The 21,008-nt window shown below is 38.8% G+C and overlaps 3 protein-coding genes and 1 long non-coding RNA gene across 6 annotated transcripts; 1 reads left to right on the plus strand and 3 right to left on the minus strand.

The window, feature by feature from the left end:
• Window positions 1-531: 531 nt before the first annotated feature.
• On the minus strand, window positions 532-13,089 carry LOC110844999 (peroxisome biogenesis factor 1). Of its 2 annotated transcripts, none has more exons than XM_035848387.1 (17): window positions 12,956-13,089; window positions 7,145-7,262; window positions 6,828-7,067; window positions 6,066-6,766; window positions 5,873-5,988; window positions 5,547-5,811; window positions 5,330-5,489; window positions 4,884-5,249; window positions 4,663-4,797; window positions 4,534-4,598; window positions 4,409-4,468; window positions 2,553-2,620; window positions 2,338-2,462; window positions 2,101-2,269; window positions 1,482-1,561; window positions 1,062-1,168; window positions 532-981 (listed from the first exon to the last, which is right to left on the minus strand). In XM_035848387.1, exons 2-17 carry the CDS (start codon window positions 7,250-7,252, stop codon window positions 900-902), a joined length of 2,847 nt encoding a protein of 948 aa, XP_035704280.1. In that variant the 5' UTR covers window positions 7,253-7,262; window positions 12,956-13,089; the 3' UTR covers window positions 532-899. The 2 variants fall into 2 exon arrangements, with proteins under 2 accessions (XP_035704280.1, XP_021947047.2); XM_022091355.2 differs by having other exon boundaries at window positions 7,145-7,271; window positions 12,956-13,079.
• Window positions 7,404-12,925, minus strand: LOC110844046 (serine/threonine-protein phosphatase 6 regulatory subunit 3-A). Its single transcript, XM_022090155.2, has 9 exons — window positions 12,114-12,925; window positions 11,920-12,026; window positions 11,734-11,836; window positions 11,408-11,652; window positions 11,098-11,322; window positions 10,721-11,025; window positions 10,539-10,621; window positions 9,948-10,448; window positions 7,404-9,837 (listed from the first exon to the last, which is right to left on the minus strand). The coding sequence occupies exons 4-9, from the start codon at window positions 11,642-11,644 to the stop codon at window positions 8,489-8,491; spliced, it is 2,700 nt and encodes an 899-aa protein (XP_021945847.1). The 5' UTR covers window positions 11,645-11,652; window positions 11,734-11,836; window positions 11,920-12,026; window positions 12,114-12,925; the 3' UTR covers window positions 7,404-8,488.
• Window positions 13,041-20,607, plus strand: LOC110842919 (UPF0430 protein CG31712). Of its 2 annotated transcripts, XM_022088788.2 has the most exons (6): window positions 13,061-13,695; window positions 13,782-13,883; window positions 14,158-14,383; window positions 16,192-16,226; window positions 19,933-19,981; window positions 20,074-20,607. In XM_022088788.2, exons 1-6 carry the CDS (start codon window positions 13,487-13,489, stop codon window positions 20,239-20,241), a joined length of 789 nt encoding a protein of 262 aa, XP_021944480.1. In that variant the 5' UTR covers window positions 13,061-13,486; the 3' UTR covers window positions 20,242-20,607. The 2 variants fall into 2 exon arrangements, 1 of the variants encoding a protein (XP_021944480.1); XR_002547381.2 differs by having other exon boundaries at window positions 13,041-13,695; window positions 14,158-16,226.
• On the minus strand, window positions 16,036-16,717 carry LOC118434580. The gene is made up of 2 exons (XR_004834111.1): window positions 16,628-16,717; window positions 16,036-16,547 (listed from the first exon to the last, which is right to left on the minus strand). It is a non-coding gene; the product is annotated as an uncharacterized LOC118434580 (long non-coding RNA).
• Window positions 20,608-21,008: the final 401 nt, after the last annotated feature.

Here is a 21,008-nt window from a genome sequence, read left to right on the forward strand (position 1 = left end):
GAAGTTGGTGGTACTGGGTGACATCATATTTTCATTAAAAAATATGTTGATAAATTTACCACCAACGACTTTTTTCCAAAACATGCTATCGTGCTTCAGTCCCAAGAAATTTGGGTAGTAAGGGTAATTAAATACCTTGGTGAATTACTGGTACAGAGCCTTAAAAAGTATGTACTTTCGCCGATTTTTAGAATCGTTTCGAAATTACGCAGTACGTAACTTATTATCAAATCGAAATTAGCATTTTTGCTGACAAATCTATTTTATTCGAATTGCTGAAAGTTTATGAATATAAATCCGACAAAGTCCATGCAAAGACTTTCTCAATTCTCCTTTCTACTTGGATTATATATGCAGACAAAAATACAAAAAAATAAGAAAAGAGATGCCAGAATTGAAAGAAGAAGTGAAAAACTTTCGCATCAAATTCCAACGCAGGATTATATTAGAGAGAAAGAAGAAGAGATTCGATAAGTTTTCGAATAAAAATGCAAATCTAAATTAACCAACCAACCGCAAACTAATAAATAGTATTGCTTATATAACATTGAGACTTGAGCAGAGTCGACTTTATTTGACAACATGCACAACAATCAACCATTCAAGTTGAAGATTGTACACAGCGAAAATAAAAACTATTTGAACAAATAAGTCGTATATACTAAATATGTACACAATATTCTGTAGGTAGAGTTTTATAGAGTAAATTGTGCCTGCTTCTTATTATAAAGCAGTCACTCTCATAAATTATCATGATAATAAAAGATTCTTCGAGACTGAATTGAAAATTTAGTCCCTTGAGCATAATCAACAATCAGCAGTCTTTTTTCCCTCACTCCCTCCCAAGCAGGATAGAAAAAGGACATAAATTATTGACCAACTTTTTTATTCACTGATTTTTAAGCTGACGTTGCCCTTTTTCCAGCAGTGATTTGGCGTGTGTCTCCACTTCCACTACCGCCCATGGCAAATGTTTCGTAGCTTTAAAAGAGAAAATGTATAAAATTTTACAATTCAATGCAGGAAATAAGACATCCTTTTGTCTGTTGTTATTTGCTTACATGATTCGAAACCGAGTGAATTCTTCGCCATGAAGTGAAGGCCGAAAGGCGGACAGAGCGTCGGCCAAGTCTTCGACTTTCACCGGAATGTCGGCTGGGGTCAGATCCTGGAAATTATTTAATAATGCAAGAAGTGTAACAAAATATGTATAGAAATCGTACATAGCTTAATTATAAAGGGGTCTAAACACAATTGTTGAGATTATGGATGATTATGTACAAAAGTGGAGAAACGTGAGACAATAGCATTACATAATCCCTCTTTTGACATTTCTGGAAATTCCAGCCCGACCATAATTTCCATCAATCCATCATCCGTCCGATCAGGGTACGTAATCCAATCAATATTCATACAGTTCATCACCCATTCTAACTGTATCGGTCAATCCCAGAATAGCAAAAAAAGAATATTTAATCCACCTTATTCACTAGCTGCTCAGCCGATGAGGGGCATTGTTCTTCTGAAGTGGCTTCATTATTCCAGTAACTTCCCAGTTTCCCTAATCAAGTGGAAAAAAGGACGGAGAAATTAGATTTCACCGAACAAAACCACCGTTAGCAGGAAACACGTAAATACAAAATTGCTAACAACCAAACCGCAATTAAGCCACATAATAAACGTGGTGGCATTCATTTGCATACACATTTTGGAAATCATTATCGCCATGTCACTTTCCGTAATTAATTGCACGAACTGAGGATGAGAAGTGTGTATTATTCTAGCATCACCATGCATGTTAAAGTTAAAATACAACTCATTTTTTGAAGTGGAGAATGAGGCAAAACTAAAGAGACGACATGAATGACTGGCAATAATTCACACACGTCACATTACATTCAGTTCATAATGAACCATTTGTAATCTCTTGAGAAAGAAATAATAATTATTACAAGTACTTAATTAAAGGATTATTGTTCTCATTAAGGGTTGTTGCAAAATAAATATTGATTCATTATTTGTCGGTCTTATTAATCCTAAGCCAAACCAGCAGCAGTAGAAAAACAGAGAAACTTTCCATGTTACATAGTTATTCCATACCTAGGTATCTTTGTACTGCGGCGAGTTGAGCATTGCAGACAAGGGCGTGGATATCCGCCCCAGTCAAACCGGTCATCCCCTCTCCCAGCAAATCCAGCGAGTTTGTTTCTGGAGAAAGTTGGAGATTCACTTGAGCCCCGAGATGAGACAGGATTTCAATCCGTTCCTCCTATGAAATTAATGCGTACACAATTACTACAAGTAACACAATGATGCACATTTTAGTGGGGTACAAACTTTATTGGGTAGATCGAAGAAGAGATGCTTATCTAATCGGCCGGGTCGGAGGACGGCTGGATCTATAAGGTCTGGACGGGATGTTGCCCCCACTAAATATACCCCCTTTCCTAATCCACCCTCAACTAGAATAAATAGCAAAACCATTTGTAGAACAATTGGCACATATGCTTACATACTTTTAAAAAAATCATGAAATTAGAGCAAATTCCTACTTCCATCCATCTCAGCTAAAAATTGGTTCACGACACGATCCGTCACTCCGGTAGAATCATGGCCACGACTAAAAATTATTAAAACCTGTATTAATTTCATCTCAAGCAAATTTTCTTGAAATTAAACCACTATAGGTGCATACAACATACATAGGTTTACATATAGTCGTAAAATCTCAGCCACAATCAGAGAGTGGTCATGAACAATAGTCCGATAACAATGATAAATATCCCTTCCGTCAAAAAATATGGCGAGATTGAGATTCATCTCTTAAGATTTCATACCACATACTCGTAAACAACGACACGCACACAACCTTCTCCACTTCCATAATATTCCTTATACATTTCATTTATTTCGTTATCAGTTCAGTTATCCCATTATTATTATCGTTTTGAATAATTTTGGAGTGAGTGTCAATCCTCATCCTCGTTGTTGTTATCTCTCTCTCTCTCTCCTCCACTTATCTGCCTACACAGATCATAAATTCATAAAATATATCTGCTCCACCAGCAACAAAGGAAATTCTTTATTAATAAATCCCATTCATTTGACCACCATTCATTCATTATATTCTCCTTTTATCAATTTATAAACGGTCCACGATTGCCTTTCAATATTTTCCTCTTGACTTTTTCACATCTCATAACTCAAAACCCTTTTAATTCTCATTAATAGACAGAGAAGGCTACACTAACTTCAAGGCGACAATCTACTCCGCGTACAATGGGAACAATCACGCCTTTAACAATGCGATGCTCCGGCCGAATTTATAAATTTTACATGGAAGCTCGCACAACAATCAGCTCTCTTGTGGGACCAACAATGACAAACAATCAACAAAGGCGTGGGATTTTTTTGTGGATTTTTTCCCTTGTAAATAATGTGTGTTGGTCTCTTCCTCATCTAACCGATTTATTTAATGCGACTGTGCAGCAGTTTAATAATAAATAATTTGGTGAAAAAAATACCGGCAAATGCATGAATTTTTTGTAATTTGCAAGATTTTGGCCCACGTTTCTCATAATAATTTTGCTTTCTTTTGCATAAAATTGGACCACACTCGATTCGTGAAGCATCCAAGAACGCATTTCGTACGACGTCACGAATTCATACTTGATTTCGTTTTGAACTTTTATTCCAAAATAAACGTGAAATAATAAATGATAATGAGAATAATGGAGGTGAGAAGGCCCCTCCTCCTTCATTAGGTGTCCATTCACTACTGCTTTCTTCTCACCTTCACACTCCCAGCCCCAACAATCACCCACCAAAAAGGCAACAATGGTATAGTTGGTTGGAGAATGCAACCCTTTTTACTTAGGAAGAAGTATGCATGCATGCACACACACACGTAATAATATGGCTCCGACAACAATCATCTTCTTTCTCTGTCCTATGTTAAAAGCTGAAATGCTTCATTGCCTTTTCTTTGTTGGTTGTGGTATCGTGAAAATGTGGAATATTGTTGTCTTCAATTTCATAATCATTATTTATTATCATGTGGGACAATCGATAAGAGAAGAAGAGGGGATACAGTATTTTGTGTGCAGAGGATTCTTAAAGTCCTTTTCTGGATGGACCAATTGTCCAGTATGAGAGATTTGACAATGCATAAAAAAGAACGTTTTTAAGTTGGGTCACATTTTGATTGTTAATTTCTTCATTAATCATGTCAACTATGTCAGTTCGTGAAGAATGTTGCAGGATTTTTTTTTGTATGTGGATCATGCCGCTTGTTCTATATTTGAGGTGTCGGGGATATTATGAAAGAAAGCTAGATTCCATTCTTGTCCATATGAAAAATGTAAAAGGAGTAAAAAATAAATATGAAATGTCAATTTTAAATACTTGCCGTGGAACAAGACTGTCGAATTCATCAAAGAAAATTACACAAGGGCTGGAATTTCTTGCTCTAGAATGTTAAAAACTAAAATAAGTTCAATTTCAGAGAGATTATTTATTACAAAGTAAAAATACCGTTTGAAGACGTCCTGCACCGCTTGTTCACTTGCTCCAATGTATTTCGACAATAGCTCTGGACCCTATTGTTAAATTAAATAGCGTGATAATAACGAGTAAATGAAAACGTAATGGGGATTTAAGTACTTTAATGTGGATGAATTTTGTATGCACTAAGGAAGGAATTGCCAGGCCAAGAAGCGTTTTCCCAGTGCCTGGGTATCCGTACAGAAGAATTCCAGAGGGCAATTTTATCGGAGCATTTTCAAAAAATTTCTTGTACTGATAGGATGAATAATTAACATCGTTAATAAAATCCTCATCGAGAAAAATTAGTGACTTAATTCTCATATTATGTATTTATGTACCTTAATTGGCCATTGAAGAATTTTCACTAAATCTTGCTTAATTTTGTGTAGTCCACCAACATTCTCCCACTTGACGTGAACTACACTCTTTTCGCCAACGTTCCCTTCCATGTCGTAAAATTTGATCTCGTCAGATATGAAATTATCCAAAGTTGTGAAGTCGTCAGTTTCATTTAGACCGTCTCGTGTAATGAGCGATGATGCAAATCTTTTAGCAATGGTAGAAATAAAACGAGGGGATGCATATAGGTCGTGAGTATTCTTTAGTAGATTCTGAACACGAGGATCACTAATTAGTGAGGATATTTGATGTGCAGAGACTTTATATCGAGTAAGACATTCTTCGAAAATGCAGAGTCGCTCGACCTACGTAGTCATTCGTACAGAAGCAAACTTAACAAGTAAGTATATCAAGAATTAACTTGTAAGTATTTTATGCTTTTTACTGAATTTGGTGGAGGAATGACGATAGTTTTGTGAAAGAAATGGAACCCCGGCCTAGACTTCCAGTAAGGGTTAAGGGCTTCCTTACTTTTCGTGGTGGCCACAACGGTTAAATGTTGTCCACTATATGCCAACAGAGATTCTCGTATCGTCTCGCAAATTCTGATTGCAAAAAATTATATAAAGAATCACACTCGACAATTAGCATAATGGGGTTACTTGAAATGAAGAAACTGTTCCTGCAGATTCTCCTGCTGCGATAACCCCACGGGAGCTATGACATCGAGATCGTCCAGCACTAGAAGTGCAGGTTGCAACCTGACGCAAGCTTCCAATATGACTCTGAGTTCTTTCTCCATCGTTTCTGGCTTTTTTCCCCTCCATTTAGAACAGGATATGAATTCACAGTGAACGTAGTAGGGGGACCTTTCAACTCTTTTGGACAGTGTGGTGGTAATCCAACTCTTTCCACTTCCCATTTTACCTGAGAAATAAATTATTAATTATACAAGGGGAATTTGAGATTATCATAAAATTGATAAGACCTTCAATAAGCAGTGACCCGTTATTAGGTCCGATGAATGGATGACTACTTTCACTCCCGAGTGAAAGCGATGCTTCAACAAATAGTTGACTTTCGTCAAGCAGGGAGGAAAATATTCTAATTATGTACATAAAATTGCAAATTAGTTTGCTTACTAGGAAAAATGAGAAATGTGATTTCAGGGTTTGTCTCACTTATCAACGATGCGATTCTTATCTTGGAGAAAGCTATCCACCGTGTTTCCAAGCTGGCATAATTTACCCGACGGTACATCGTCTCCTCCAGTTTCATCTTTCAAGTCCTTTATCCAAATATAAGACTTTACCTCCATGTCAAACTCCCTGATTAGCTCAGGATGGACGTAAACACAGGGAGGATTCGTGACGTAAAAATATTTCAATAGTTTTGCACTAATTTCAGAATATTCCAACAGGAAAACTTTCACCTTTACATTAACATTGCTTGGAAGTAATAAATCGGCCAGAAAATATGGATCGCAACATTGATTAGATTCGTGGCTATCGTCATCACAGGTCTTGTTCAGTTTGGTCAAACTTTCTCGAAAAACGAAGCAGTTTCTTGTATTTTTAAGCACTAGTGAAGACGTTGGGAAAGTGGAGAGGACCGAATCTGGTATGGAAATTGGATGAATTCTCAATTTGAAAAGTTTCTTGGTCATCATAGACAGCGGATGAGAGACGACAGATGAAATTGACTGCACAATGATTTCACTATTGTCCATTAAAATCCCAAATTGAGTCACAGGAGGGTCCAGGAGTTCAATCTTGAGGTTAATTTGGAGAGATTTTGTAACCCAAAAGGGAAACTTTTGGCCCAGATAGACGACTCGGAGTTGGTTTAGTAAACCATTAATTACCGCGTCTGTATTGGATTCCTGTCCACCACATGTCGGTTAGGATTTCAACCTTATTAAGTAAAATACTCATTGAAATTACCAAAATTTCCCAATCATCCGCCGAAGCGCAGACGACGTGAGCATTTTTTATTTCAGTGAAAGGTCCCGAGTGGGGTTGGACAGTGACGACGTCTCCTTCTCCAAGGCCGAGGGAAGCTCCCAGTTTGGCGTGAATTTTTAGCAGGTCATTATCCCCATCTCGACTGGAATGCCCACCACCACTGCCCCCAACCAGAGAAAGGTAGTGAGTTCCACCCGAACCAGTTTCAACTTTGATGACCTAAATTGCAGGCATATTTCTCCATTTAAAGATCAACTAGTGAAAAATTGGTGAAAGAAAGTAAACAATCTGTATACATTTGGAGTGGACGAAGAATTCCCCTGGGTGAAAGTTATGGGCCATGTCACACTTGCGAAGCAGGATGGGATTGATCCCACGAATGCAACTTTCACATTCCGTTTCATAATGTTTCACCTAAAAAATCTGTATAAAAGTTAGAGAATTCTCACGCACATGTTCCCCACATAATTGCAGCGCAAGCTAGCAGTGAAAGCACATTGTATAAAATTATGAAATGCACGAATCATGAAAATAAACTTTGGACGACACACCTTATTTTTCATTTTTGTACATTTATTCCAATGTCAGAATATTTATATTTGAAGCAATAAAGGAAAATCAAATCACAGTTTATTGTTCATTCTTACCACTCTCCTCGATGTCTAAACCATATATATACTATAGATATATATATAGTTAAGTATAAGTAGTAGCAGTATAATCTATTCTACACTTTTTTTCTTTTGGATGATGATAATTTTGCGATACTCACAAGACGAGAGTTTTTAATAGTAAGAAGAGGCTCAGTTCTCGGGCACATGGTTAACTAAACTCAATTTTTTTTGTAACAATCTCTGCAATCTGTTTAATTACATGACATACTAATAAAAGACACAAAACACGCACTTTGTAACATAACATGCTCGCAATAAAGATCAGAGGAAAATGCAATCATAATAATAACATTAAAGTCGACAAGACAAAAAATCCCACACGATGGAAAGGCAAAAAGGGTGAAAGTCACACCCACAAATACATTAATAATCATCATCAATTAAATACGAACATTTAATTATTTTTAATAATAATTTTAAGGCAATCAAATGCATGTCGTGTACATATCACTCAACTCTACTAAACTGCTGCTGCTGCTTACAGGTTTAATAATTACTGCACTCAATAGTACCAGGGGATCAATGAATATAATATTTTATCACTGATTGATTCTAATAATCACGTAATCACTCACTAGAATTAGGAAAAAACAAACAAAAGTGTGTTGTCGTAATTGGTTGTTGTACGTACGTGATAGTAATCGATAATAATAATATAATATAATAATAATATAAACTGAGACAATAAAACGAAACGAAACCATTATTCATTCAGCATTATTTCACACCGTTTCAATTTCATTCATCAAAATTATGAGACCCTGGTGATGTTGATTTATATATTTTTATAAATATATTATATAGAAGATAAGATACGCTTCGAATTATGATGTCCAGTTCGATCCGGATGGTGGTGTAAGTAATTAGGTGGATCATGCCTGTCTACTACCTCGACCTACTATACTTGACCTGACGTTATCGAAACAAAGCAATAAATAATTTCTTGTCATTAAGCACAGCTATTTGTTAGTTGGTAGCAGACACTTCTTGTTGCTGTTGTTGCGAAGAAGAGACGGTTTTAGTTTCATCTTTGGCTGTAGGTGACTGGAATTGCTGGACATCCTCCTCAGGGACAACGTCTTCTACTTTGACGACGTCTACCACGACGTCCACGTCCACGATACTACCAACTTCAATCTGATCCCCATCGTCTACTTCAACTATAATATTTGACACTACTGCGGAAGAAGGGTTGTTTTCTTCATCGGTTTTCTCGACTTTTTCTTCCTCCTTTTTTGGAGTGAAAGGTGCTGATTCGAAGTTTGCCCACTCATCGCCATCGTCCGGCTGTTCTCCATTTTTAATGTTACTACTACCATCATCCAAAGGTATACATTCTGGGCCGATTTCTTTAGGGACAATCTGGTCGAACTTTGCCCAGTCTATGACGACGGGAGGGGTATTTTCAAATGGCGCAAGAGGGTTAGGTATATCTTGTTCCTCGCCAAGAGCACCACTTGCAGCTGCAGAATTAAAAAGCAAGTCAGGATTTCCCCAAGGGTCCTCCTCCTCGCCTTCTCCTACTGCTCCTCCAGCAGGATTCGATGTTGATGGTTCCAAATTTGACCAAGGATCAACTCCTAATCCTTCCGGAATAGAGATTGGTGGACTTTTCGCTGTGCCTTGATCTGATGGTGGTATAGAGAAAATGTCGTCATCGTAGCCGCCGCCACCGCCAACTGCAGTTGTAGTGTTACTCAAGTTAACACCCCTTGTTGATGATGAATGCACGTGATCAGTCCATTTATTATGTTCCTCCTCGAGAGAGTCGCTATCGGGTGAGCTAAGGTCGAAGGAATTCTTTTTTCTACTGTCGTCATCCTCATCGTCATCGTCATCATCGTCAAAAGAATTTGTCTTGTCATTGCAAAACATTTCAAACATGGATTTGGCTTTAGAGGAGGGTGAGTCATCCCCACAGCCTCCTCCAATGGACAGGTTAAGGAGGGAATCTGCCGTGTCAAAATCGACATTCATGATACTATCTCTGCAGTCTGATGCCGTCGTGAATCCCATCCATTGCATTGCACCAGACCCGGTGGAGAAGGAAGTGTCCGTGTCATTATTTCCATAAGGCAGCGCAACCCCTGCACCCGAAGATAAGATGCCGGACGCAGGCGGGTGAACACCAGCGAGGAGGACTTTCTCGGAAGAAAAGTAATTTTCAAGTGTGTCAGAATAAAATACATCCCATTTCGCATGAAAGTCCGGATCCGTTTCCTCTAATTTTTGCATCAAGTCTTTGATTATGTTGGGGCCGTCGGTCTCTACAGTAGATGATTCGCCCCAGGCAGATGCCACTTTAGCGAGATGACCTGTAAATCACACATGTACATATTATTATAAAATTATTTTCAAATTAACTTAACTATATTTAACAAATTAAGAACTATTTAACCAAAATTTCATAGTTGTTTGGGCTTACCTCTAAAGCCACATTTGAGCTCCTTGTTTTCAAACACTTCCAGAATTTTCTTAAATACGCCCATTTCCACAAGATAGGCTGCAGAACCCGGCGATAGTTGGGCGGACAATGCGATGCAGATCATGATTTTGCAGACATACCGATGCAAAAAGTTGTTCCAGGGGTTTGTCCAAAAAAGTTCGAGCAGTTGGGACAGCACGCCAGACTGAATCATCCCCATGTTGAGCTCGTCGTCATTTAGAGTAAACAAGTGAGCAATGAATTTCGCTATTGCGAGTCTCCCCAACCCCACAGGTTTCTCTAGGAGGCCGTAAGACATGGGGAGTGGGTTAGGATCTACGGGAGACTGGAGCAGGTTCAACAAGGTGGGCATTCTTGCCAGGAGTTCACCTTTCACGGCTTCGGATAAAATAATTCCTTCGTTGTTTTCGTCCAAGGAGTCGTTTCGGCCGGATTGACGAGGAGATCTTCGAGTCACTCCGAGGAGGGAGAGGACGAGGTCTATAAATGAAACAAGAAAGAATAACTTGTTATCCTTTTTTAGTTAAAGGTAATAAATGTTTTGGCCTATTTTTATGCAATTAAATTTACCGAGTCCGTGCATTATCGACATTTCACATATGGCATCTGGTGTAAATAACGTGTTTAGCAAGGTTGTAATAGTCTCGTGACTCCTGGAAAACAATTCAAATTATTAGATTTCGATTGGTGTATTGTGTATATATTTTGCGATGCGAAGTATTTAAGCACAAATGCATAATATCTTTGAATACCTTAAGGCGAGCAAGAATGGGTCACACTCTGTACTTCTGTCTTGCGATGAGTTGATTATCTCATCCTGGAAGGCGTAAAGCAAATCCCCCACTAGTCGTGACACATTGGCATGAACCTCTTCTAACTCGTGTCTCGTCATCTTTTCCATAATCCTCAATATGAGCCTCTCTTTTTCTACCAACCAATCGTAAAGCGAATTCCGCATATCCTGTCCCTCCACGTTTAGCATAAGTTTAAAAAAGAATTCGCAAACGGCTGAGCAATCCAAATGATTTAAGAGCCAGGATAACACGCCGGCTTCAGACTAAAAGTAAGAAGAAAAAAATATGTATATAACATTTTACAAATCTGGTAGTACACAAGATTATATAATTACCTGGAGATATCCCATAATTTGGATGAGATTTAACTGATAAGAGTACCAGTTCTGTTCTAGTTTCCTGGTTATAATTTCGCTCAGCACGCGACATACATACGACGCGAGGAGGGGGTTTATGGGAATGGGTTTGTCGCGAAAGAAGAAGAAGAGCTTTTCTAAGTGGAGTTTGTCTCCGGTGACTTTTTCGATAAAGGAGTTGTCGCTAGTGAGGATTTCGCAAGCCTAGGGAAAATGTGCAAGAAATACTGTAAAAGTTCATGTCATTTCTACACTGGACGTGCAAGGTTAACTGGTTTTTCCTGCTCACCACATTTGGAAGTTTGTACTGGGACGCAAGAGGCGTGTCGGGTGAAGGTTCGGTGGTGATTAGATCAATCATTCCGTTCAGACTTTCAGGTCGGGAGAGAAATTCAACCAACTTTTTGTTCATTGCTCGTAACTCTTGAAGAACTTCATCCTGCTCGAGAACTTTCTGTAATGTGACACCCGCATCGTCAAGAACTTGATCAATGTTCGAAGAGGTTGTTGCGCTGCTCCAAAACATTTTTGAATCTGCAAAAGAGTTATACACATTACTGTAGCATGTTTATAAAGGTCAAAATTAAATTAAAATTCAACAATACCATTACTTACCTAGTATATATTTACAGTTTACAAATATTTAAATGCTGCTGAATACAATGGATGATATCAGCTCTCTCAACAGTGATTTATTCACCAATATAGAACACTTGAACTATTAAATCAAGAAAGTATTGTTATTAGTAGTGCCAACCAACAAATCTTGTGACGAAATTCATATACTATTTGTACACTTACATTTACTACGATTCAACTGAATACTTCTCGTTTTATCACTCTTTATTCTCGCTTTGGATGGTTTGTTATGTAACAATTGTGTTATGTTATGTCCCTCTTCTTGAGCACTGGAGAAAGATTTCACACAAATTTTAAAGTCTTGTACATTTAAAATAATAATCTCAAAAATAGCTCAAATCTCCTATTGTACTTACCTCTGACCTGTCCTTCACACTAATAACATAAGGTAATAATCAAGTATTGATTCTTCAGTGCTTTCTTTCTTCTTATTGATGTGATAAGGTTATGTTATGTGACTTTACAATTTTGAACTATTGTTAGCTTGATGACTCGAGTTTCTCCCTTGACGTTATTAAATGTATTGAATCTTATCTCATATCTTCTCCTTCTCAGGTCAGGTCAGCATAAGGCCATTGTTATTCTTATTATGTAAATAATTACTCGTAAATCATATCAAACCTTGTACAATCTGATATAACTGTAATAATGATTGTTGATTTATTTATATTTAGTATTGTCAAGTGCTTTTCTTTTCAGTTTCATTCACTCCTCTCTCAAATAACATGCACCCACCAAACCAAACCAAAACAAACCACCACAACCTCAAAAAATACTATTATTTTTACCCTCAAAATTTTGAAACTATTTTACAAAAATTTCGAAAAACTTTTTTTTTCCAGTCCAAAAGCTTGTCGTAATAAAAATTGGATGGATGGAATCTGCGATACTAATTTTTGCCAGGGTTTGAAAATGATGGCGATTTCCTGGTTGGGCATCGTCGCACTTTCCCCGCCTCCTCCAACTACAACTTTCACCACTCCGACTAACGACCAATTTCCGTTAACTTTTATCCTTTCACCTTATCAAACCCGTCGTAATTAACGATAAATGTCATCCATTTCGATAAGGGTACCAGTGTTATTAACATACAGTTAACATAAATGCCGAGATTTTGTACGCCATTCATATGAAAATGTGACTAATGCTGAAAGAAGCAAGCAGCTCTATCTGTAGAGGAAAGTTGAGATTCACTCACCTCTCACTCACTATTCGGCCTCTGCTCGATCAAACTCGTTCGTCTTTCTTCAAAAACACTCCCAATTTCTGCTGCAGTTTTACTTCCACACGGTTTGCTATTTGCGTCGTGGTTTTGTTCTTATTAGATTTGTTCACATACTGCTGAAAAAGAGAGGAAATGTGGTAGTCGATTATTTCTTCGGTCGCGTCGGGTTGTTCTTTTTCGGTACAAAAGAAAGACGAATAGTGAGTCGAAAGTTGTTACAGGAAAAAGTTAACGGATAAGAAGTTGTCAAAAGTAGAACTTTCTCCAGAAAATAAAAAAAAATCCAAGTAAAAAGGGAAAGGAACGAGCATTGAACTGCTGGAGCGGGGCAATTTGAGCTCAAGTTTTGTTGATTGATTATAAAAAGTAAACGAACTCTGCGAGTCCTCCATTTTGATTATTTTTTGTGTGCGACTTCAGATAAGAGGAAATTGGGTCATTTTTGTTAGTAAGGTGTGTACGCGACGATATAAGAAGGGGACTTTTATAAAATAGTAAAATACAATGGGGAGGAAGCGAAGTAGGAGCAAGAGTAGGTCGCGTTCACCAGCGACAAGACACACCAACGCGAGTCGCCACAAGTCGAAAAAGAGTCGAAGCAGTAAAAGGGAACGGTCCAGGTCGAGGGACAGGTCAGAAAGGGAGCGAGAACGTTTGAGGGAACGAGAGAGGAAAAATAGGAAGGAACAGTCAAGAAGGTCGCCGAGATCGTCGTAAGTCTGAATTAAATTAGTAGTACAAAGGCATAAAAGATGGGTATAGCTAATTTATTGATTTTCTTTTTCTCCCTTAAAAATAGGTCAAGCAGCAGCAGTGATAGTTCAGCCCCGTCGAGAAGTCGAAGTCGTAGCAATCACCCGACGAAAGAGATTGAAAGACTGGCCGAGCTAGAGAGACAAAGGTATTGTATTGACTGCTGTAGAAGTAATTTAATTATGATTTATTTTTATTACTGGCCCGTTACTCACAACCTGCTTATTCCGTTAATGATAAGGCCGGTCTCCAGATAACGGGCAAAGAAATGAATGTGGAGAGAGTAGAATTAAGTTCTTAACTATAGATTTATTTCTTTTACCTTCCATGCGACAGTATTATCATTAATTTCATACCTTAGCACTAGTACAAGCTAGGCAAGCTATGGCTGAAAAATTATAATGAATATTTGTCATTCGCAGGCGACAAAAAGAGTTGGAAGCGCGACTCGTGGAAGAAGAGACGGCCAAACGGATCGAAGAAATGGTGGCGAAAAGGGTTGAAGAAGAACTGGAGCGTCGTCGCGAGGAAATTGAGGAAGAAGTCTTGCGACGAGTGACGGCCGCCAAGGAAGCCCTCGAACAAGAGATGATGAAAGAGTTACAACTCCAGAAAGCTCAAGCGATGGAGGAAGAACGGAAACGAGAGGTAGCTCACCATTCTCTCAGTCATTTCCTGCTTCTTAAAAATACTCCCAAATTGTTGTTAATGGAAGATGACGACGAGGATCCAAGTCCTCCAAGTCAACAGCTCGGTTGTTGTGGGGTCGTCAAGCTCATTTTTTGCTATTACTACCACCACCACACCCACTCCTATGTCAACCTTCCTCAGATCTCGTCGTCAGCTCCATCAGCGCCCACCGTAAACTGTAGTGACGATGACGTGTTTGTTAAAAGGGGGGTTGTCGAGGAAGATTTTGCTTTGCAGTATCATCCAAGAATTTCCACACTAATTTTTTTCCTCGCTCTCGCTCTGCTCCATAAAAAATTGCAATTGCAGTATTAGTAGAATCAGAAATTCAGTCAGAATGAGGTTAAGAATACGAATCAAATGACTATAGTTGACGATCACCATTAATTAATTAATTGTACAAACCTAGTAGAACCTAGTACCTATGGGTCTGACTGTGATATTGAATATATATTTTTTATTTCAACTTTCTCAGAGATAAAAATGAAATATATGTTTCCCAATTTTAATACAATCAAGTGAAATCAAATCAATATGAATGGTCTGGAACAATTAGACTGTAGATTGCATATGGGTGGGTCACCCTCTTTCCCTCAGCAGTAGACGTTTAATTCAAATGGTCTTAAATAAAATGGGCTAATGGCATTCATGGAATGGAGCAGAGCTAACATGGAAATTAGTGGCTGGTTTATGGGCAAATTATTATACCTACTTGTTTTTTCCATCCATGGGTTAGGGTTAGGCCCATCCATCAGAAATCTACCGTTTATTTGCTAAAAGACCAGAGACTTACACTTTATTTCTAGTAGCCGTGCTGTATCATCTGTCATATTAATGCTCGGACTAGATGTGCAAAGCTATTGTAAAACTGTAGCTAACTGCTTTTGTAGTTGTGATCGCATCATGCCATCGACCTATCATCACGACTGACGTAGCCTTATCTTAACTTACGTGTGTAAGACAAGAGCGAGACGGAGAGCAATTCCATATATATAGACGCACGTTGTCGTTGCATACCTTAAACCACTTTGTTCCAGTCCTTTTGAGAGAGAAAACTTTGTCATGATGTCATGAAGCTTTCGTGACTGGTGATTTGGTGATGACGGAGCAGTCAAAATCTTTCATAATGTAGTCATTTCTCTCTCTGGAAGTCCAGTCAGCTAAGAAATTGGTAAGTTTGACGAGTAGTTGTGCGTGACGCTTATTGATCTCGTACGATCGAAAAAAAGAACAAACTACTTTACGGAATGGACCACGCACGGCGTGACAGGTAGTTTTTATGTACCTATTATCCAAATCATTTTTAATTTCTTTTTAGCAAGAGGACTCCGACTCCCTCATTGACATCCTGCGGCCGACGGAATCTCAATTATAATTATTATTACTATTATTATTTCCCTCACAAAATTTCCTAAGAATAACTCAACAAACTATTAGATTAACTATATGATTCCAATAATAATTGTAGATTTTAGCTTAAAACCTAAACAAAACTGTCCCCACTCAGTACCTACTCCACACTTTGCTGCCTACTTGTTTAATCTAATGTATTCATGTAGGACCCCCGCAGTGATAAGTAAAACTACTTTGCTAGTACTGGCCTCAGTGGGTTAAGATTTCATAAAAAGAGTGACAGGTCCATTAAATTTAAAGTTATATTAATTATGTTGTTCTTCTACACTATATGCCGTGACATATTTGCTATGTACTCCTGCTTTCATCCGAGGTTTGAAACATGTCTAATACTTTCTCTTCCCTTTGTGTAGGAGGAAGAGCGAAAGAAACGCGAGGAACTTGAGAGGTGAGTACACTATTCAGTTAATATTTCCTCGATCAGCTTCATCTTCTGAGCCACTGCATTAGGTTTGACATCCTCTGGTTTGAGTGGTATTTCATACAGGCGGAAGCCGTCGTAATTAAATGAGATTGGGAACTCGCCACAGTAAATTGCTGCAGGTCCCACAAATGGATTGCGTTGCCATCCCAGGCGGGTGGCACCCCAAATGTGGGGAAGAGTCAAGCCAGCCTTGAGTCCTTGCTTCACTTCCGTACGCATATTCAAAAAGACCCAATTCATGCGGTCGGTGGAGTGCTTTGTGCGATTATTGCATTGGGCGAGATACTGAAAATCAACAAAAGATGCATTAAAATAAAATGCATGAAATGAAAATACGAATTTACACTCAGATTAGGTTAGCTTACTGTAAAAAACGATTCCCAGCGTAGAATTTTGGTCTCTCCAGTCTCATTATCATCATCGACTGCTTCAAATTCCTGTGAAAATACACAACATAAAGTCACCCATAGCTCACCCACACGGTGTGGGTGAGCATGCCATGTACATGGCATGCTCATGGCATTGTACATGGCAAAATGAGATCATGCCCCGACCACACCCCCTGGTGGAAAAGGGTGTGGTCCGGTTGACCTCAAAGGTTGATAGAATCCTCCTCCTGGGGTAATATGTATGATGCCGCAAACCGATTTCGATTATCTCTATCCGTTGCTGACAGACGGAAGTCTTTGCATAAAATAGGTGAAGCTACCCTTTTTTTAGTGTGCATAATCCAGCTATTTCGGCTATATTTTTGAGGATTTTGAAAAAATTCCTGTCGCCAAACAAGGCGTGCCCACATCAATCTTTTTCTTAGGGTGGAAGTCCAGGGTGGGTAGCGTCGTTTGCGATATCTACGACCTCGTGAATGCGGTCGCGCACTGCGCCACGAGGTCGCAAAGTTGGCGCAAAACGCAAAATTTCGATTTTTGAACGTCGATAACTTTGCTTTGAAGTGTAGTACGGGGCTGTAGCTGTTACCATTTTGGGGTAGCTTTCAAAGATCTATCGAATGAAATAGTTTTCAAAACCACACCCCCTAGTGCGGCGACAACTCCTCCCCCAGGGGGGTGTGGTCACACCAAAATTATACTATGCGTACTTTCCGACCCCACACCATCAAAAATGCACAAATATTTCAAAAAAAGTATTCTAACAATTTATGGAATTTCCTACCATTGGCCGGCCCCAATGTGCATGTGTGCCACACCACGCCCACCCATAGCTCACCAATACCTCCCCACACATCACCCATTGCTCATTAATTCATATAATTGTAAAATGGTTAACTTACATGTAAATAAGCACAATACTTTGGGTTTCCTTCATCATCCTTCTGGAGTAGCATGGCTGCTGGGGATGACAGACGAGCTTTTCTTTCGTGGATGTTGCACCCTCCTTGAACACCGCAGCTCCCGGCATAATTGAACACGAAACAAGTTGGATCGTGTGAGTTGTCCTCCAAGTATTTTTGCAATCCAATGGATTTGGCAGCGTACGGGAGAATCGTCAACCAGTATCCCCAGTAGTTCTTCTGTGCCGCTGCTCGTTCCACTTGGATGACACGTCTCATTTCTTCTTCTATCTCATTGACAAATCCGTCTTGCTCAAGAGGTCCGCTGAAGATTGGTGTTGATCCGGCGTGGTGAATGTAGGAATGGAACCGGTGCTTGATTTTTTCCTTTGCATTGGTTTCTCGACGATGCTGACGATGCTCTTCCCGTCTGCAAAAATAGATAGGACGTCTTAACCCAACAGTAAAAAGGTATTTGAAAAAAATGTCAACTTACTCCTCCTCTGTAAAGTTGTGGTAAAGTCGAAGATGTTGGTACAAGGCGCCATCCGTTGTGCAATGCTGTCCACATTCTTCGCAGACCCAATTCCTTTCCGCTGTGGAGTGAAGCCCAAACTGTCTTGATTGAAAATCAGGATTTTCATGTTTTGCAGCATCTTCTGCCGGCATTGCAGTGTTGAAGGGACGGAAACATTCGTATTTGAAACAAATTTGGAATCTTTCGCCCTCCCAATGTCCCATTTGCGGTCCAACAACACTGCCTCTCATCCATCCTAGATGCGCAGCCATAAAAATGTGAGAAAGAGTGAGGCCAGATTTGATTCCCTGTTTGATTTCAACCCGTTGGTTTAAATAAGTCCAATTCATTTGAGTGGCAGACATCTGCGTAGTATTGTTGCATTGTGCCAAGTACTGCAAAATAACAAAAACAACAAGATGCATTGTATATATTCCCAGTCGCGTTTAACAAATACATGTTGAGATTTGTACACTTACCGTATAAAATGCTTCCCATCTGAGTATTTTATTTTCTCCAGTCTCGTCAACATCATCTACTCCTTCAAATTCCTGTTTGTGAAAAATAAGTAACATAAGTCACCCACCTCTCACTCGTAACTCACCCACACCTTACCCGCACATCACCAATTAATATAATTGCAAAATAGTTTACTTACATGGAAAAAGCCGCAATATTTTAGGTTTCCGCCTTCGTCCTTTTCGAGCAACATCGCTGCTGGAGATGATAGACATTTGCCGTCTAGAACTAGCTTTTGATGCATTTCACACCCTCCACTGTCAGCACAACTCCCAATGTAGACGAATCCAATGCACGACGGGTCGTTGTGGTGTTGTTTTAAAAATTCTTGTATTCCGATTTTTTCGGCTTCGGCTGGAAGGAGGATGATCACGTTACCCCAGTAGTTGGTGGTGACTGCCTCCCTTTCCTGAGTGATGACTTCCCTCATATTCTTCTCAATTCCGTTGATGAATCCATCGTGGTCCACTGGTCCTTGATTGATAGGGACTTTGTCCATGTACTGAATGTACTGCTTGAATTCTCGGCTCGCGAAAGTCCTCCGTGTGGCCTCCCTCTTCCGTTGCGTTATCTCAGTTCGCCTATGAAAATATAGAGTAGAATATACAATTCATTAGTACGGTGTGAATTCTTAGAATTAGAAGTATTAAGTCAATCATAAACAAAGTGGAAACTTACTGTTCTACTGTCCCCATGTGATACATTTTTGTATGCTTCCGAAGCGCATCCTTCGTTTTGCACCAGGCAGGACAGTCCGGGACTGGACACTTGACCGTCTTGACCGTTTTCGACTTATACCCCTGCTTCCGGAGTTGCTGAAGTGGTGGTAACTTTTTCTTGCCCTCTGTCTTCTTTGTGGGTGGCATGATCCTGAAATGAAATGAAATGGATAAAATTAATTAACGTCAATATAATAAGGCACGAAGACGAGAACAAAATCATTGGAATAGATAAATTGAAAGGGATGATTGGAAAGAACCAATTAGGTGCATTACCTGTATTTTCGGCAGAAACTGGGAATTAATGATGATAGGTGACAGCAATAATCTAGGTATTTTTATTAGAAACTGAAATTATTGTGAGAAAACTAAAAATTTGAGAAATTGTTGGAAGACGACAGACGACAGAAAAAGACAAGTTTAATCATGATCTCTGGATTTTTATTGCATTTGTTTGTTGGAATTGCATGTGGAATGGAATGCATGCAGAAGAGCAAGAAAACATGTTTGGGAAATAATTCTCCATAATGCGCAACCGTTATAGAGCGTTACTATGATAAATAAAGTCAAGCAATTGTGCATGTGTACATTCATAATTTGTATGATTTTTTATTTTGTTTTCAGGATAATGGAGGAAAACAATAAGAAAATCGAAGAAGCGCACAGAAAATTGGTGAGTACTTAAATTCGTACATACATTAATTCTTGTGTAATTTTTAATATGCCATGGTACACTAATATCTATATGCTATTTTAATTGCACAGGCTGAAGAACGCTTAGCCATGGTGGAAGAACAGCGACGATTTGACGAGGAGAGGCAGAGAATGGAGAGGGACATGGAAAAGTCAGTGAAATCCGAACAAATCAAAATCCTTGGCAAGAAAAATTCACGTCCTCGACTCTCATTTGCTCTCAAACCTCCCTCGTCATAGTTGTTAGAATTAAAATAAATCAGGTTTTTATTGTGTTACTAGTTCAGAAGATACATGTATAGACGAGTTAGCATTTTTTTAAACATAATTATTAGTTTGCGCTTAAGATAATTTTCTTTTTTTCTGTTCGGGAGATGAATTTACCACAAGTACTGATAACAATATTCATGAACTGAATATTCACGAGATATGCATTTACTACTACATTATAATTATATGGCTATAATGATACGTTCAAAATATTGTTTACCATCTAATCTGCATGTATAATTAATACGTAAGCCTCCCGGTTCACACTTTACTGTTTTCACGTACAGAATTAAAGCTATGAAATAAAACATGCACATGCTACGATTACAATATAAATATGTTCTAAAAGTTATTGTTCACACATAATCCCACATGGTTGGATAAAAGATGATCGTCTTTTTTTCGGCAGTTGATATTTTACGAGAGAACACTTTCGGTCAGAGCCGTACCGCCAAATTATCGGGCCTGGTATGTTTAGGGACCGGGCCTTTTCACAATTTAAATATTATTTATTATGTACAACATTTTCGCCCCAAAATATGTTAGGCGGGTACTGCAGTTCCAACTAATATGTAGCTACTAATTACTTGCATTTGTAACATAACCATATTTTTGAAAATTCTAACGGCAAGTAGAAAATTCAAAAGTACTCAAGTTGCACGCAAATCTTTAAGTACTGTAAATTTTATCTCAATACAAGGGAACCTTCAGTACAGTCCGATCTCGATTATCTTCTA

The sequence above is a fragment of the Folsomia candida genome, unplaced genomic scaffold (assembly GCF_002217175.1).
Source record: "Folsomia candida strain VU population unplaced genomic scaffold, ASM221717v1 Fcan01_Sc002, whole genome shotgun sequence".
NCBI lineage: Eukaryota > Metazoa > Arthropoda > Collembola > Entomobryomorpha > Isotomidae > Folsomia > Folsomia candida.

Excerpts from the sequence above, each read along its gene's own strand:
- LOC110844999 (XM_035848387.1), bottom strand. The coding sequence starts at position 7,252 with ATGAAACGGAATGTGAAAGTTGCATTCGTGGGATCAATCCCATCCTGC. Across the intron at positions 2,463-2,552 it reads TTTAGCTGAGATGGATGGAA|TTGAGGGTGGATTAGGAAAG; the intron begins GTAGGAATTTGC and ends TATTTATTCTAG. Across the intron at positions 1,562-2,100 it reads CGCAGTACAAAGATACCTAG|GGAAACTGGGAAGTTACTGG; the intron begins GTATGGAATAAC and ends CCACTTGATTAG.
- LOC110844046 (XM_022090155.2), bottom strand. The coding sequence starts at position 11,644 with ATGTTTTGGAGCAGCGCAACAACCTCTTCGAACATTGATCAAGTTCTT. Across the intron at positions 11,026-11,097 it reads AAATTATGGGATATCTCCAG|TCTGAAGCCGGCGTGTTATC; the intron begins GTAATTATATAA and ends TCTTACTTTTAG. Across the intron at positions 10,622-10,720 it reads CCATTCTTGCTCGCCTTAAG|GAGTCACGAGACTATTACAA; the intron begins GTATTCAAAGAT and ends ATTGTTTTCCAG.
- LOC110842919 (XM_022088788.2), top strand. The coding sequence starts at position 13,487 with ATGGGGAGGAAGCGAAGTAGGAGCAAGAGTAGGTCGCGTTCACCAGCG. Across the intron at positions 13,696-13,781 it reads AGAAGGTCGCCGAGATCGTC|GTCAAGCAGCAGCAGTGATA; the intron begins GTAAGTCTGAAT and ends CCTTAAAAATAG. Across the intron at positions 14,384-16,191 it reads AGGAAGAACGGAAACGAGAG|GAGGAAGAGCGAAAGAAACG; the intron begins GTAGCTCACCAT and ends CCCTTTGTGTAG.